General features: G+C 54.6%; 1 protein-coding gene across 1 annotated transcript in view; it reads right to left on the bottom strand.

Annotated features, from left to right (window-relative positions):
* Window positions 1-2614: 2614 nt before the first annotated feature.
* The window catches only part of Glp1r (glucagon like peptide 1 receptor), a 32739-nt gene continuing 18073 nt past the window's right edge, over window positions 2615-17280 (bottom strand). Inside the window, exons 6-13 of the mRNA XM_077801955.1 lie at window positions 16125-16278; window positions 15468-15627; window positions 10862-10922; window positions 10366-10435; window positions 10173-10261; window positions 9724-9862; window positions 8676-8717; window positions 2615-3141 (exon numbers count right to left, since the gene is read on the bottom strand). Of these exons, the coding sequence (XP_077658081.1) occupies window positions 2974-3141; window positions 8676-8717; window positions 9724-9862; window positions 10173-10261; window positions 10366-10435; window positions 10862-10922; window positions 15468-15627; window positions 16125-16278 (883 nt within the window). The 3' untranslated portion in view covers window positions 2615-2973. The remainder of the gene's footprint in view (window positions 3142-8675; window positions 8718-9723; window positions 9863-10172; window positions 10262-10365; window positions 10436-10861; window positions 10923-15467; window positions 15628-16124; window positions 16279-17280) is intronic.

Raw genomic sequence — 17280 nt, forward strand, 5'->3', positions numbered from 1 at the left:
TCCATGCATTCCTTCATTGTACGACAAGGATGAATGAGGTAAGGCGCAGAATCCTCCAAGCACACCCTTCCCCTCCTCTCACCAGTGTGAGTCACGGAGGGGATGACACTGTCACTGTCTGACCTGTTCTACCTTGGCTGCTGTTCCCTCCTCGGCAGAAATTCCAGATAACACTGCTTTTACTTAGTAGATGTTGAAAAGCCATTTGTATTCGGCACCCGTTCTTTCTTCTCAGAGGCCTCACTGGGCTAAGCAGCTGGTGCTGTGGCCTCAGACAAGTCACCTCCATGAGCCTCACTCCTCACTTCTAGAGATCCCGCCAGGAGGGATCCTCGACATCTTTCCTGTCCTGAGTCTTCCAGAGTTCCATGAATGTGGTGTTCGGTGGGAGGTGCCTGAGGCCATCAAAGCCATGCCTGAAATCCAGAGTCATTTTTTAAAAGAAGGCAACTTTGCAGTGTCATTGGCTGTGTGCAGTTCGTCATTTAGCTGCTCAAAGACAGAAATGGCCAAGAGTTGTTGACGGACATAAGCCCTTCCCAAGTTTGTGGGAGCTGGCCGGAGTGCTGAAGCCGGCCACCATTCACAGCTGAGCCACTCAAAGCCAGCGGGACGCCCGCTGGTCAGCAATAGTCCCCCCAGGACAGAGGCAGGCAGGAGAGTTCTCAGCAAGTGCCAAACTTAGACTATGGCAGCAGGCATGTAAACAACCCACGGAATTTCAGAGTACATTGCATTCGATGGTTCCCAGACCTGTTGGAGCTATATTTAGCATAGGCAAGTTTGGGAATGGCTCAGAGGGTGTGCAGTGCCATTCAAATGAATATTAAGAAATACTACAGGGTCTTGGAACAAGGAAAAACGTTCTGCAGTTTGGTATCTAGTATGCATTTGTGGAAAAAAAAAAACCCAAACTTCCTCACCGTTAACAGCCTTGGGGTGGGGGTGTGATAAGCCTCCTGAAGCCAGGAATCACCAGGTCCAGCTGGGGAAAGAACTCCACTTACAGTTTAAATTAAATTGTCTGAGCTTCCTTAACTAACCATTTTCTCCCCCACAACCTCTCCCCCCAACAACGTATTTCAGGCAGATTTTATCAATCTTTTTCTTTGTGGCTGTGTAATAATGATTCTCAAAAATCATCCAATTTATCCCAAGCTGAAATACCTGCACCAGAGCTGCTCATCTCCCTGCTGCTCCCAAAGAGGAAGCAAATCAGGGTCACACTAGAAGCCCGCCCTGGTTCCGGGGGAGCAGAAAGCCCTCCCCTACCCCGCTGTCTGGGTCCAGGACGTGGTCTGTCTGCAAGGCTCCTTACTTTAGCCTGAGGTTCCACTTCCCTATTAACATAGACACAACACTCCACTGAAGCTGAAGTATAAGAAATTTTCTGCTTGATGGGTTTTATGTCCCATTATTTCCCCTGCATGTCACATGCCTCTCTGAGGGGCACAGAAGAATGTGTCTGGTGTAAGCTTTGGGGAGGGTCCCCCACCATTGAAACAGGAGGAAGAAGAGATCAGCTCACAAGGGAATGCATCCAAAGCGTCTCCCTCTGCCCTTGCAGGGACCCAGACACCCAGGAGTTCGCTCCTGCTCTGGAAGCTTCCTTTGCTTCCGTACATCCATTGCCCACATCCCTAGGATGGCTGTCCCCCTTTTAGTCTGGGGTCTGCTTTCTCAGCACAGCCTGATGGGATGAGGCTGGAGGCAGGTGAACATTAATTAGCTCCAAGTGTGGGGGAGTCAAATCAGCTACTACCCCAGTCCCCCAAACATCATCACAGCAACCAGGGTGTAGTTCCCATTTCCATTGGGTGGGAGAAATCAGGACTGGCACATGGAGTCTATTCACAGCAATTAAAGAAAAATACATAAAGTACGTACAAGCTCTCAAGTGGGGGAATTTGAAAGGCAGAGAGGGAGGCTGCCTCTCCACGGTCACGATGGGGACCTTAGTTTCCCTACCAGAGTCTCTTCTTGGTCACATCCCTAAAGTTAGAGGGTGTGCCCAAACTCCCAGTTGAGATACAGAATCTGGTCACAGATAAAAAGCATTTCCGTGGAGAGATGGGGAGGTGGAGAGGTAGGGAGGTAGGGGATACATCTCTCAGCCCTCTGGATTCCCGGCAATGGCAGGTCATTACACTCACAGTGGGACATTCCTTAAGTGTCCCTAGATGAACCCCAGAGGATCCTTGAACATCTTTAGAACAGAATGGGGACCTCATAGCCCAGGGCAAGGCTCTTCGGGGGTACGCCGCCCTGGTTCCCAGAGTTCAGCAGAAGCAGGCGTCAAACAGCTCAAATACCCAGGGAGAAGGGGCCCAGCTACAGGAGTCTTCGGGCACCTTCTCAGAGCTTATTCTCAACACCCCTCAGTCACTTCCAGAAACAGCTGCTGCCAGTGAGCCAAACAAAGCCAGGGAGAAACTGGGTGGTGAGCTGAGGAGACAGACCAGGGAAACAAGCGACCCAGACACACAAAGAGCTTCCCTTAATGAGGAGGCAGATGAGGGAGGCGACCCCAGGTGGACGAAGCAGACTTGGCTCACATGAGTTCTGTGTCCAGCTGAGGTTACACTGGCATCTTTCAGAACCAGCTCCCCTTGCAAGCCCCCGTCCCACTAATAAGCCATTGACCTGGAGTTTGAGTCTGGGGTTGATTTGCTGCTCTGTCTGGGGGAACCCCAAGGGCCTTGTGGCTTTAACAGGAAGAAATCCTCCTCGACTGGCCAGCAATTGTTTTTCCTCTCCTCCCGCCACACTGATCAAATTAGCCGGCTGCTTCTCCTCAGAGAAAATGTGTCCATGGTCCCAGGAGGCAATGCCCATTTGCCCGTCTGATGGGTCTGGGGAGGGAAAGCAGGGAGGTATGTGTGCATGTGTCCCTTCCCCTGTCCCTGGGAGGGTCTCTCCCACCTGTAATGATCCAGCGGGCAGCGTGGACCCCAGGAGGGGCGGTGCGGGGTCTCAGCTGCAGGAGGCCTGGCAGGTGGCTGCATACACACTGCTGCCCACCGTGGCCCCACTGCTCAGGCTGCTGGTGGGACACTTGAGGGGCTTCATGCTGCTGTCCCTCTGGATGTGCAAATGCTCCAGCCGCCAGCGCTCCCAGCTCTTCCGAAACTCCATCTGGACCTTCCTCGGGAAAAGGAGGGGAAGAAAAGCCATCATGCCAACCCACTGTCCACAAAATGGCCCCGTTATTACATTAGCAGGGAAGGGAAAAAATCCACTGCATGATATTAAGAGACACAAGTCAAGGCCTCCGGGCGCCTAAATTAATATCCCAATAAAATTGTTTATTGTTGTCTCCTATTTTCTGCCGCTCTTCAGGAGAGAGATGGGCTTGATGACCTAATTGGTCTTTTCCATCTCTAAACTCCGCGATCCGGCTAAGTACCTTTTACAATCCATCACAATATTAGTTCACGAAAGAGAATGGGAGGGAGAGAGAAGTGCGGGAGACAGGAGATGGGAGAGAGAAGTGGAGAGGAGGGAATCTGACTTCAGGACATGCTCTCCCACTGCAGCAAGGATGACTCAAGGGGAGATGGAGGAGGATGGTGCCCCCTGACCCTCAAGCTGTCTACAGCAGACCCTCTAAGCTCCCTGAGGGCTCTGACCCAGCCGCCATGACTCCCAGGAGGAAGGAGCAAAGGAAACAAGGAGGCTGAGACCAGGGGAGGACCAGGGCTTCCCAGCCTGTGCAATCCTGTGCAGGGAGACGGCGGTGAGTCTGGGGGTGCAGCCAGCCCAGCTGAGCTCAGTCAGCCAAAATCGTCATTGTGCTGGGTCGTGGCCTCCCCATAAGAACCATCTTCTTAAGAGGGCTGACGTTTGGGAACCAGATGGATTGTTGGGGGCAGAAACACGGTGGAAACCCAACCCCTCAAGGGCTTGTGGCAATGCTATGGCCCCAACTGTGGTTCCCAGAGACGGCTTCTGGAACTTGCACAGCTGGTCCCGACCGGTCTGGACTGCTCTTCTGGGTGGTGTTCCCATAAGTTTGCTTTCCAGAGCTGCTTTGATGCCTTTGCACCCCAACTTCCCACACTGGAGAGTCTAGAACCCAGGCTCCTCTCAGTCCCAAGGCCCCAGGAGGGCCAGCTGCCAGAAGCTGTGGTAAGGGGCTCTCTGCCAATCCCCTCCCCAGCCCCAGGGCAAACAACCCTTCTCTCCCCCTCCTTTGTCATTCATCTAGCTAAGCCCTGCATGAAGCCTGGTGTGGCTGCATGCCATCCCTTAAAAGAACTTTTTCTGTGCAGAGTAGAGCTGAGATGGCCCAGAGCCTGCCTGCCAGGATGCGTTGGTATCCCAGGCAGCAACCCAGAACCCAGGCCTGGGTGGGGAGGGAAGGAGGGCTCCCTGCTCTGCTCCCTGCCCACTGAGCCTGGGTCTCACCGGAGTCCATTGGTGGCCTCCTTTTGTGCAATTACAAGAAGACCAGTCCTACCTCACAGCCTTCCTCTGACGGAAGTGAGGCAGAAAGATGGTGAACTGAGGCACACCCACAGGAACCCACCTCAGAGACTGAAGAGGTCACAGGGACACCAGCAGGACTTAACAGTACCAGCATGCCACAATCTCCTTATCTCCATCTCCCTCAGCACTTCCTCCCTCCCTCCCTCCCTCTCTCTCTCTCTCTCTCTCTCTCTCTGGAGCAGGGATTGAGCCCAGGGGAACTCAACCAATAAGCCACAACCCCAGTCCTTTTTTTTTTTTTTGTATTTTATTTAGACACAGGGTTACTAGAGCCTTGCTAAGTTGCTGAGGCTGGCTTGGAACTCACAATCCTCCTGCCTCAGCTTCCCAAGCCGCTGGTATTATAGGCGTGCACCGCCGTGCTGGTCCTCAGCACTTTTTCTTAACCACCACGGTGACCCCTGTAATCACAACTGTCCTTAAGAACCACCATCTACATGTCCGGCATTTTTCAGAGATTATCTTGGTTAACTTTCTCATCAACCCTACACAGTAGCTCCTGTTCTCATTCCCCACGTAAAGACGAAGAAATGGAGTGCAGAATATCTCAGCATTCCCCAGTGTCTGGGGTAGGATTTGAGTCTAGATCCAGCCTGGCCCCAATGCCTGGGTCCTCACCCTTGGCCTCCTGCCTGCCACAGTTCTGGAGGCCCTGCTTGTCCCTGGCCGTGTCTCTTCTCCACTTCACATGACTCCCAGCATCCCTGCACCGAGCACAGTCCAAGGGAGACTGCAGGTGCTCACTCCTGTGTTTTAAATGAGCCCGAGGAACTCATGTGAATAAATGGGCCTCTATCACCAGGTACCTTCTGCTACTCAGTTATGAAAAAGAAAGAATAGGGACAGCAGTCCTGGACACCTGCCCGGCACTTCCTCCTGCTCGGTTTGATTTCCCTCCTCCCTGTCCTCTGGGCTCTGAAGTGCAGGGCACATATTCCGAGCACCCTCTCCAGCCAAGCACCATGCCTGGCTCAGGATTTGGGGTGAATCAGAAAAGCTCATTCACTTCCATTTACACTTGGGGATTTGAGGCAAGGGAGGCAAGGTGACTTGCCCTGGGTCACACAGTTTGGTAGGACAGAGCCAGGATCAGGATGCATGACTCCCGTGTTACCTTGCTTGGACTCTGAGGCATGACCTCCAGATAAATCATCTCCAGGCCCTTCCCTGTCCCCACTCCTGCCCACAAGTAGTTGGTAAAGGCCTTCAGAGTCACTCGGGGCCAATGCTCAAGCCATCTTTTTTCCTCGGGTCATGAGTACCTGGCATTGCCATGGCAACCCTGGGTCTGGAGAATAGCTCTTGTGGGCAGAGGCTTCAACCACGTGTGGCCCAGTGATGGGGATGTGTCTGTCCTTGTACCTAAAAGAACCAGGGCACGAGGAGTCTCTGGGTGGGTTTAAAGGAACTGGGTGATGACCTGAAGGGAGAGGGGCTCTGGGGCCCCCTGAGTGACAGAGCCTGAGGGGAGAGGCCAGCGGGGCCTGGCCTGCCAAAGAGGTGCAACCCTGGGGATTCGGGGTCAAATTCTTTCCAAGGGCAGAGCACGATGTGTGACCATCCTGCCCTCCTTACACAGTGGGGCCAGCGGTGGATGATGGGTGAGGAGGGAGGGAACTGGGTGACTGGGCTCTAAGGGGTAGAACGGGGAGATAGGGCTGAGTCGGGGGCCCAGGAGAGACCGCAGCAGTGGTGAGGTAGCTGAGCACTTGTGCATGGGGACAGGGCTACAGTGAGCATGCTGCTACAGGGTGGCTTTGGGAACAGAGGATGGAGAAGTGGGACTTGGGACTGAGAAGGTGACAAGGTGGCAGTAGGGAACCTTGGTCTCTCCTCACAGGCTTTGCTCCTCATCCCCACACAGGGATACATGCTGCCCTGTCCTTGTCCCCATCTCACTACCAGGCTGAAATGTGAAGGCCCAGAGTGCAGGCCAGGACCCACCACCCTGGCTGAGAACCATCCCTGAAGGGACGGCACCCTGGGGAGCTGGGGTCCTCGAATGCCAGTCTTTGCATCAGCTTCTAAGGAGTTCCTCACGAGGACTGGGCTGTGGGCCAGAAGCAGGGCTGCTGTGTCCTGTGGGTCCTGAGCCTGCAAGATGGATCCCTGAGTGTCCTCATTACCCTTCCTCCTGGACCACCCTCCAAACTGAACCTGGGGGCCCTCCGTGGCCTGCCCACAGAAGCAGCCAGAATTCCATTTTTGACCCACCTCTCTCCTGGTGCTGCCTGCACGTCCCCAGCTCCACCTGCCCTGAGTGTTAGTGGGATCCCTAACCCCAGCCCACTGGCCCTTCCACTTTCTAGCTATTGAAGTGGGGCTACTCATTTCCCCTTGCTGAGTCTTAATTTTCTCATCTGAAAAATGGGGCTCACACCTGCTGTGCAGGGTTGGCTGCACCTGAGCACCTTATCTGCAGTAAGCCCGTAGGAAACACTGGCTTCCCCACACTTGGAGATGGGAAGGCCACGCACTCCAGCCCCTTAGGAGGCCAGTTCAGGGGAAGCTGGAGGAGGCCACAGGGACAGGAGGTGCCCCCTCCCTTTCACCCAGTCTCATTTTCTCTGCAGGGTCCTCTGAAATGTCCTAAGCCCTGGTCTCTGGGAATCACTGAGCACTGGGATGACAGGGTCTGGCTCCCCGTTACTGAGCATCAGGAGATGAGGTACACACTGCTTCACGTCAATTAATAACTCTGAGGAGCCGGGGTGGGCCTTCACGGGTTGGGCCTTCAGTGCCTGGCCTTGATGGAAGGCCCTATTCTTGGCTCCTCCTTCCTGTCTTTTCCAGACTTTATTTACCTAATCCCCAGGAATCTCAGAGGTGGGCATCCTGGCCTTCCTCATCATTTTGTAGATGAGGAAGTTCAGACAAAGTCACGCAGCTCATTAAGTGACGGGGCCTGGGTCGGAGCAGAGGTCTGACATGAAGCCCACATCCTTGCCTCTTTCCTGCTATCTCACATGGCTTTCCTGAGTCAGTTCACAGTTCCATGATATATCTACTGTCCCTTGCTCATCCCCGACACTGGTAGCCAAAGACACGTCTGCATTAGTGCACGAAGATCTCTGAGCTCTGGAATCCCGGGTTCAGTGACACAGAAATCACATGAAGAGCTCCAGGTCTTTGAGGCCCAGTGTCCCTGGGTCTCCTGAGTCCCACAGACGCAAACCCTCACGGTGGCCTCAATGGCCCAGGAGTTAACAGAGTCCCGCATTTCCTTCCAGACTACGTGTGGAGAGCTGCCCCCACCCCTGCCCAGGGCTGACAGTGTTGTGGCTACTTCCCCAGGAGCCCTGGAGCTGCACCTGTGACTACTGTCCCCTCTGGATGGGTCTGGCAGGGGGAGATGCTGTGGCATTTCTGATGCTCAGTTTGATGGCTTTGGGGACATTTCTGTGCTCTGACAAAACCCAGGAACCTTGGCAGAGGGGCCTTTCCTATGTGCCCACAGACATGCCCCTCCTCCCGGGACCTCCAAGTAGAAGGGAGGGAGGGCTGTGGTTCTGCAGGAGTGGGGTCAGCAAGAACCTCTTCTCCCACTCCACGGGGTGCTGAAGGCCACCCAGCCCCAGAAAGCCTCCCCTTTCCCAGGGAGCAGCGGAGCTCTTGCCTGTGTGTAGAAAGAACAGGATGCTTTCTTCTGTAAGTCAGAATTCACTTGAACACCGGCGGCTCTGCCACAATTTCCAAGCCAAACCCGGAGCAGTTTTCCTGCACACTCTCACCTCAATGTTCTCAGGGGTGGGGACTGGGAATGTTGAAATCAGAATTTTGGCAGGCTGTTTTTTTTTTTTTTTTTTTGGGTGGGGAGAGGGATGGCAATTAAATGAGATAGTGATTACTAAAGCCCAAGTATGTGGCTTGGGCATGTGTGTGTTGAATCACCTTGGGACAAAGAGTAGTCCCCACCCTAGTAGTTCACTCAGGACCCCCTGCATGGCCCTGGATCCTCCCCAAGCTCTCATAGTGACAGGAGAGAAGGGGGGAGGGGGGGAGGGACAAGAGAGAAGTATACAGGTGAGCCAAGCACGGAACTGAATATGCAGACCAGAGGCCTCCTCGACTCTAGGGGGTGAATAGGGGGTTTCCACTGGAAAGACTGATGGGAGTCCCCTTCGCACAACTCCAGACCAGCCAGTGGTACAGCCCAGGGGGATCCCCCATCCCTCCTCAGACCTTACCTCGCTGTTGACAAAGCAGTATAAGATGGCCACCATCAGCCCCTGGAAATGAGAGGCAGGTCAGCAGAGGGCAGGGTGGCAGGGGCTCTGCGGCAGGCCCTAGTTGGAAGGGCCCTGAGGCTTCTGCCCTGACACCCCCCTCCCCAAATCAGGCAGCCCAGGCAGACCCAGGGACTAACCATGGTTCCTTCCTCTCCCTTTCTGGAGGGACAAGAGGCCCTTGGCTCACACCTGCAAAAGTGCTAATACCCTTTCTCCTGAGGAGGCCAGATGTAGGAAAGCACAGCACCTCCAAACGGGGAGAATTCTCCCACCCCAGCCCCCTCAGAAGACCCAGTGTTCCAGAACTGTGTTCCACTAGTGTGTGTCCCCACATGCACATGTATGTAAATGCACACGTGTGGGCCCATGTGCTTGTAGGCCTCCTATAACACTCTGAGGGGCTGGGGTCAGTAACATTGTTACACCACTGAAGCAGCTTCTAAAGATAGTAGAGAGCTACTTCTTGTTTTAGTACTTTTGAGCCTCAGTTTCCTCCTCTGTCAAATGAGGGTAACTGCATTCTGGGAGGATTAAATGCCCCATGCATGAAGCACATGGTAGGGTGCCCACCACTCAGAAGATGGCAATTGTGAGGCAGGCTGGGTGCCCAGGATCACATCTGAGAAGAATTCTTTTTTTTTTTTGGTACTGGGGATTGAACCCAGGGGCACTCAACCTCTGAGCCACACCCTCAGTTGCTTAGTGCCTCACTTTTGCTGAGGCTGGCTTTGAACTTGCCATCCTCCTGCCTCAGCCTCCCAAGCCACTGGGATTAAAGGCATGAGCCACCACACCCAGCCTGAGAAGGATTCTTGTCCTATGTGCTTACAGAGAAAACTCGCCAGCATGTCAGGACAGCTGGGGGTACTGGCTCTGGCTCTAATCTGACCATGTGACTCTGGGCAGGGGTCCACCCCCAGGCCTTGGCCTGCTCATTTTTCCCACCTGCGTGATGCAAGCTATGTCTGTCCCTCCCCCATTCTGGAAGTTCCCAGCTGAGAGTCACCTGGAAAGAGGTGAAGGACAGCTCTGTGAACAGCTTGATGAAGCGCAGGGTTCCCCGGGCATGTTCGTCCATCACGAAGGCAAAGATGACCTCGTGGGTCCCCAGCAGGGGGATGAGTGTCAGTGTGGACTTGGCAAGTCTGGGGGAAGGGGAGACCTCTGGAGTTATTCTGGACCTTGCACACCAATTCTTTCCTCCATCTGTGCCCTCCCCTCTTCCTGCCAGGACCTGGCATCTGGGTCACGGTCACTCCTACCCTCCCAACCCCCTGCAAAGCCCAGGGGCTGCCCAAGAACAAGGTGAGGGAAAGGCTTGGGGCTCCTAGGTCAGGTCTGGGTGGAGAAGTGGTTCCTAACCCTAACTCGCCCTCCTAACTAAGCGTCCCCATATCTCTCTCTGCTAGAAGCGAAGGATGAGGGGCCCCAGCAAAGCCAGCTTGGTGAGGTCACCTGCATTTGATGTCTGTCTTGCACATGAGATTGGCCTTCAGTTTGGATACCACGATGCAGATGACCCGGACAAAGATGAAGAAGTTGACCTGTGGAGCACGTGGGCAGGTGGCTGGGGACCCTCCTTGCACCCTTGCCCTGGCTCCAGCCCACCATAGCTCCCACGCCCATCCCCCTACCCACCATCACTCACCCCAATGGCAAAAAGAATGGGCAGTCGGATAATGAGCCAGTAGTTCATGTTGGAGTTCCTGGTCCAGCAGCTGGGGGAAGGGGGGAGGCACACGATGCATCCAGATGACCTTAGGTGCCACAGATACATGTGGCCACACAGTCACCCATACACACAGAGTCCCAAATACATGGTCACACAAAGGGAGATACCCAGAGTCCCCAACAAGTATTCATGGCCCCATGAACACAATCCTGTGTGTACCCAGCATCATACACAAAATAACAGAGACAATCACTCACAGACATACAAAAAAATCCTGCAGGAAGGCACCATGTGCCCCACGGATCTGCACTATTTGTTATCACACCAACCATGGGCAGGGGCCAGAGCAGGGATTAGAGAATTGCATTCAAATGTTAAGCTCCTGGTCCCTCTGTTTATCCTCCCAAGGAATCCAGTGGACTTTGAGGATGGGGATCTTAGCACACCCATGCACTTGGCACAGGACACTCACCCCTCGTCTTCATAGAGGTACTTGACGATGCCCCAGGGGATGACAAACAGCAGGGGAACACCTGAGAGGAGAGAGGGGGAGAGAGAGGGGACAGAGGCTGGCAGGCCACAACTACTGCCGTGCATGCCCAGGAGCCCTGCCTCATCTGGCCTTCCCACCCCAACCCCCTCTGCTTGTCTGGCCCCAAACCACGTTTCTAGGGGGGCCTGGGTGCACAGGAGAACCGGGGCGCAGCAGGAACCCCACGCTGATGCCCTGCACTCTCCCTTAGAGAGGTCCTCACAGTCCAGCCCTCTCCCACCCCAGGCACTCTGTCAGGACTTGCTCCCAGGATCCTGGCAGAGACACTGGGACACGGACACCCCACCCATGCAGCAGGGTACAGGGCTGTGCAGTGGGGAGGACGTGCTGGACGGGATAGGGAACAGGCACGCCCTCTGATGCTCTTGTCCTCAGTTCTTCCTACACACCTTCAGACACCCGAAGTCCCTTCAGTGTTTTGTTCCCTATGCCCATTCTCTGCTCAGGGCGGAAGCCTGGAGGAGAGACGGGGGCCCTGTGCTGGATACCAACATGCCCACTGAGTGCCTTCAGCCTTCAACAACAACAGCCGCAACAGCAGTGAGGCCCCTCCGCTTGGCCGAGTGCGTAACGTGGGTAAGCACTCCCCAAGGTTCCCCGGGTGGTGCTCATGGGAAGTGGTGGGACCGGTAAGAGGTGGGGACTTGGAGGAAGTCCTTAGGTCACTGGGGGATTTGGGGACCCCTGATTGCCTAGCCTCTCCCTTTGACTTCCTGGCCAGGAGATGAGTGCTTGCTCAGCCACGTAGGTCCTTCCATTGCCATCCGGGACCCCTACCAAAGGCCCAAAGCAATGGCTCTGTCCAATCCTGGACTGGAAACGACAGAAATATGAGCTAAATAACCCTTTTCTCTTTATTAGTTAATTGTCTCAGGTATTCCATTATAGTCATGCAAAGCTAATCCAGCTGAGACAGACTGGTGTCGTAGATGTCACCCGGTGATTCTTACTTCATGGTATTCATAGCCTTGAGTAATCCCCACTATATCAGGATGGTTTTGTGTGACCAATCACATATGGCAAGAGTGATGGTGTGTCACTTTTGAGATTAGGTTATAAAAAAACTCTGCATCTCGCCTGGGGCTCTCTTTCTCTCATCATTTACTATAGGGAAATCAGTTGTCACCCACAAGGGCACTCAGATGACCTGCAGAGAGGCTCCCTCGGCAAGCAATGAGGCTTCCTGCCAACAGCCTCCTGAGTGGGCTTCGAAGTGGCTTCTCCACCCCGGTTAAGCTTTGAGATGACAGCAACCGGGACCTTCAGCTTAACCAACCTCAGTCAGCAATCTTGGGCCAGGGGTACCCAGGTAAGTTGAACCTAGATTCCTGAGCACAGAGACTGTGAGATGATAAATGCTTGTTGCTTAAGCAGCTAAACTTGGTCTATATCCATTAGTTACATACCAGTGGATAACTAATAGATCAGTTTCTAGTTCTGCAGCTTAATCTGTCTTGGTTAATTAAACATTGGATTATCCACTCTTAGGTGACAAAGAGATGGATCAGGAGCTCAGAAGCACACAGTGGGACCAGAATCCAGGGCTGCAATCTCCCACCCACTCTGATCGCCCTCCAGACTTTCTGCACCACTCTCTCCATGCCTGTCTCTACCAACGTGGCTCTCGAGATGGACATGTGGGCATCTGCCATGGGTAAGGCTTTGGAGGGTGAGGTGTGTGGACATGGATGGGTGTGTGGGGTGGAGGTGGGGTCCTTGCATGTGCCTGTGTGGCTTTGAGGGGTCTCCCCCAGGAGCACCTTTCTGGGGCAGAACCTCCTCAGAGCCACCACATCATCAACATCCTCAACTTGCTGATGTCCACACAACAGCAGCTACTCAGCGGCTCATGTGCCCGGGTCTACTGTGCCTGATGACGCAGGCGGAGGGAGGATGGAACGCTCTCTTCACCGGGTCTCTTTCTCCTGGCCCATTTACATTTACACAAACCAGACCCTCAGTATCCACAATGACATAAAAATAGACCTGCCTTAGACAGGACAGGAAGTGGATGACTTTGAACGGCCCCAGAACAGAGTGTGGGCCCTACTGTGAAGAAGCTGTTCCGTAAGAACAGGACCAATGAATGAATGAGTCAACACACACACCAAGGAGGGGAGGGAAGCTCTCCAGGCCAGAACAGGCCCCCTCCCTGAGTCAAACACACAGACAGAAACTTCCTGTTGGGCATCTCCAGCCACCTGCCGTCCCTTCCCGCTGAGACCCTGCTCCAGGATGGGGGAGCTCACTCATGTTCTCAGCCATACCGGGGTGAGCTTCATGCCTCCATTACCATCTCCCAAACAAAGCCCTTTTGAAAAGCAAGAGCACAACCCTGCCACACGCAAAACTGCCCAGTCCAGGATGGGGGACAGAAAGGTCAAATTAAGACACAGAGAACCGGCTCTGAGAGTGATGTTCCCCTCCTCCCCCACTCGCCTTCCTTCCCCTGCCGTTTCCAGGGGTACCCAACCACTCATGGACCGTGACAAAGGTTGATTTGTCTTTTGGGGGTTCAGCCCAACTGCACTGGAGTCCTAGTTCTGATTCTGCTTGTACAGGAAGCCTAAAGTTGTTCCCGAGCATCCTAATTTGGACCGGGCCTCCTGGCACCACAACAGAGCCCTAAGGTCCCTGTGAGTCCTGCCCACCCGCCTCTGTTCCGTTGTCTTTGTCTCTCTCTGCCTCTCCCTACTCCAAGTCCTCAAGTAGAAGACAATCTTTGGTTGGGGAGGGCATCTGCCTGGTCCTGCCTTCATTCTCCACAGACCCTGAGCCCCAAGCTAGGATGTGAGGTGGCAGGAAAAAGGCCCCTTCCCCCACCGCCCACCCAGAGACCTCCAAGGCACCCGTGTATCCCCGCCAGCCCCACCAACCTCCCTGCTCTGCTGCACACCACACCATCCCTTTGATTGGTCCTGCCTTCAGGTCGCTATGGTGACAGGCACTAACAGCACTGATGCTATTTCCCAGAATGAACAGACATGGTCCCCCACCCTGAGGACAACCTTGCCTGAGCAGCCCTCAATGACCTGCCTCCTCCCCAACCCAGGGAGCTGCAGGGCTCTTCAGCTGCCTGATGGACTGCCAGGCAGGATGAAGAAGGCTGGGAGGTGAGGAAGGGCCTCCTGGGTGCAGGTGGGAGGGTCCTGGGGGAGGAGGTGGAGGGAGCAGCAGGGATCTGCACTGGGAAGTCAGGCCTACTGCCCCCTGACCAGAGGCCTGATCCTGCTGAGGGGCCTGTAGAACACTGAAGAGCTGGGGCACCAGCCAAGCCCCCTTGCAGGTGTCCCAGGAGCTGGGAGACCTGGGCTACACTGCCTGCTCTTCTTCTAAGGCCCTGTCCCACTCTAGGTTTTGGTGTCTGTAAGACACTGGTCACACTAAAACTCTCCAGAGCATCTCTTCTAGGATGGAGCTGAGGCACGCCAGAAAAAAATGAATGCCACGTGAGGACAGAACAGGAGGTGGAGGGCAGAGCCCTGAGGGCCCAGCAGCCTGAGGAAGCTTCCAGAAGACAGGGCTGGCAGCCCCTGGGAGGGCGTTCTGGGACATTCCTGGACCAAGAACAGACTTGTAAAGGCTCAGAGGAGGACCAGCAGGGAGAAAGGTGGCAGGCATCTGCTGGAGCAGAACTGGGAAGTCCCTGGAGTCCTGGGCAGCACTGGCCAAAGGTTCCCAGGGGAGGTGCATAAAGGGAAATGCACAGCCAAGCGTGGGAGGTGGTGAGGTGTGTCTGCCAGATACACAGAGTCCACGGCAGATTGGGAGTCAGTGGGCAGGGCCTACTCTGGGCTCCGTCCCCGGTGGTGCCCGTGGGCTCCTCCAGGAAGGGTTGTCACGGGCTTTGCTGGTGGTGCAGAGCTCCTAGCCCCCCACGGAACTCCAACGGGCCCCTCATCACTATCCCACGAGGCGAGAGGCAGAAACACAACCAGAAATGTTCCAGCAAAAAAAAAAAGACACAATGGTTCTTGGCAAACTTTTTTGGCTAGAACATTTCCGGCTGGGCTCCAGGCACATCCGTGGTCCACCCGCTTCCTGGGCTCTCCTCTCACCCTCCTCTTCATCACCATGAGCCAGAACCCCGTCCCGTCAGGCCCCATCCTCCTGACCACTCCTCCTCCAGCCAGGACTCACCACTGCCCTCAGAGCCTAGGGCTGCCCTGGCCTGGTGTGGAGGTCCTTCCCCACAGGACCTCAGAAGCAGGGGTTTATGGACAGTGCCAGGTCCTCCGTGGCTATATGGTTGTGGCAGAGGGTGGTATTTGGCCGGGGGGTTGGAGGTTTCCATTATGGGAGGACAGTTACATGTGGGGTGGGGACCCGTAACCCCCTGCGGTGCCCAGTGATCCCCTCAGCGAGAGGTCCTGTGCTCAGGACTAATCGGTGGGCTCTGCCCCTTGGCCTGGCAGGGTGTTCTGGGCACCAAGTTGGGAGGGGCGTCAGGGTCTCCCACCCCCATGCGGCAGGTCCAGGTGGGGGTCCTGTGAGGTCAGTGACATGACATGGCGGTGGGCCTTACCCCAGCCTACGCTCAGGTAGACCCTGAAGATGCGCTGCTCCGAGAAGACAGAGAAGGCCAGCAGAGTGTACAGGTAGACGCCCTCCACCAGCAGCCAGTAGTAGTTGGCGGCCACGCAGTACTGCATGAGCAGGAACACCAGGCGGCAGCCCAGGGAGTCCTGGGGGCAGGGGAAGGGCCCGGTGAGATGGCAGCCCTGCCTCCTGCTAGGCCGTTGCTACCCTTCCCTGTCGGCCCCAGCTGCTGGCCTGCCATGGTCATGCGGGATGAGGGCGCTCACATCCTCTGGCCAGCGCTGTGCCAGGAAGGTCCGCCTTAGCTCAGGAAGCACTGTGATGCCACCCCCACGCAGGGGAGAAGCAGCCTCAGAGGGGTTGATGACACAGCTCCCAGGGGCAGACGGCTCTCTTGGGTCAGACTGAGAACCCCCAGGGACAGGGTCTTCACCCTGAGACTGGACTCTCTGGTGAGATGCCTCTCTCATTGGAATGGAAGGTCCCAAAGGGGACTGCCTCTCCCACGGGACTAGGGCTCCCTGAGGGCCAAGCCCGGGCAGCTCTTGCCCCTCCTGTCCCAGGCCTAAGTGGAGTGGGAGGAGCAGGGCTTCACCAACCATCTGCCACCACCCCCCAGGCGCCTCCTGGGCCCAGGACACACCTGGTAGGAGAGGAGCCCGTCCCACTGGTGCTGCTGGGCGGCTGTGCTGTACATCCACTTGAGGGCCGCGTCCTTGATGAAGACGGACAGCGCTCGCAGGATGAAGGATGCAAACAGGTTCAGGTGGATGTAGTTCCGGGTGCAGTGCAAGTGTCTGAGGGAGAAAGCAGGCCCATCCCTGGCAAGATGGCCAGCAGTCCTGCTCTGCAAGCCCCAGCTCTCTGGCCACACCACGGGGTATGATTCCAGCTCTTCCTTCCTCTTCGAAGGCCCTTCTCCCCCATAGCCTGGAAAACCCTCTGGTCCAGCTCAAGTCCTGCCTCTCCATGAAGCCTCAGCTGTCAGGCACTGCCCCGCACTCCGACCATATTCTGTCACCCTGCAGCCTCTACATTCACCCATGCGCCAAGAGATGTATGTGTGAGGCTCAACCTCCCCAGTGGGGACTTGGGTTCTTCGTGGCAGGGTCCCTGTGTTAAATGCCTCTGGTCTGCTCCCTGAGGCAGAGCAGGCAGAAGGCTCTGGACACAAGGTCAATATCCTTCATGTAAAAGGTATAGCCAATGGAAACTCTGAGGGCATTTCTTAAGGTGAAAAAGGCTATCTATCTACTCAACCAGAGAAAGCATTATTCTTTATTAAAAAATATTTTTTAAATTGTCAATGATCCTTTATTTTTTTTAATTTGTTAATTTATTTATATGTGGTGTTGAGAATGGAATCCTCCCACATGCTAGGCCGAAAGTGCTCTATCACTGAGCCCCAGCCCAGCCCAAAACATTATTCTTAACTGAAAACTTTGAAAATATTTACTTTAAAATCAGGAACAAGATAAAGACCCGCACTATCATCACCTCTATTCAACATGTACTTCAGATCTTAGCTGCTAAAATAAGGCCAGAGAAAAAAAATGGGCAAGAATTGGAAATAAACAAAATGGTCATTATTTGCGGATGACATATTATCTTCATGAGAATCCAAGTCAGCATACAGATGAGTTATTAGAACAAGTGAGAGGGTTCAGCAAGGTTGCTGATATATACATTTATACACACCAACAGCAAACACTTAACAAGTGAATTTAAAGAGTAATTCATTTATAATATTTTAATTGATTACCTAGAAATAAGTCTAACAAGAAAGTGGGCAAGATCAT

Source organism: Urocitellus parryii, chromosome 8, assembly GCF_045843805.1.
Source record: "Urocitellus parryii isolate mUroPar1 chromosome 8, mUroPar1.hap1, whole genome shotgun sequence".
NCBI lineage: Eukaryota > Metazoa > Chordata > Mammalia > Rodentia > Sciuridae > Urocitellus > Urocitellus parryii.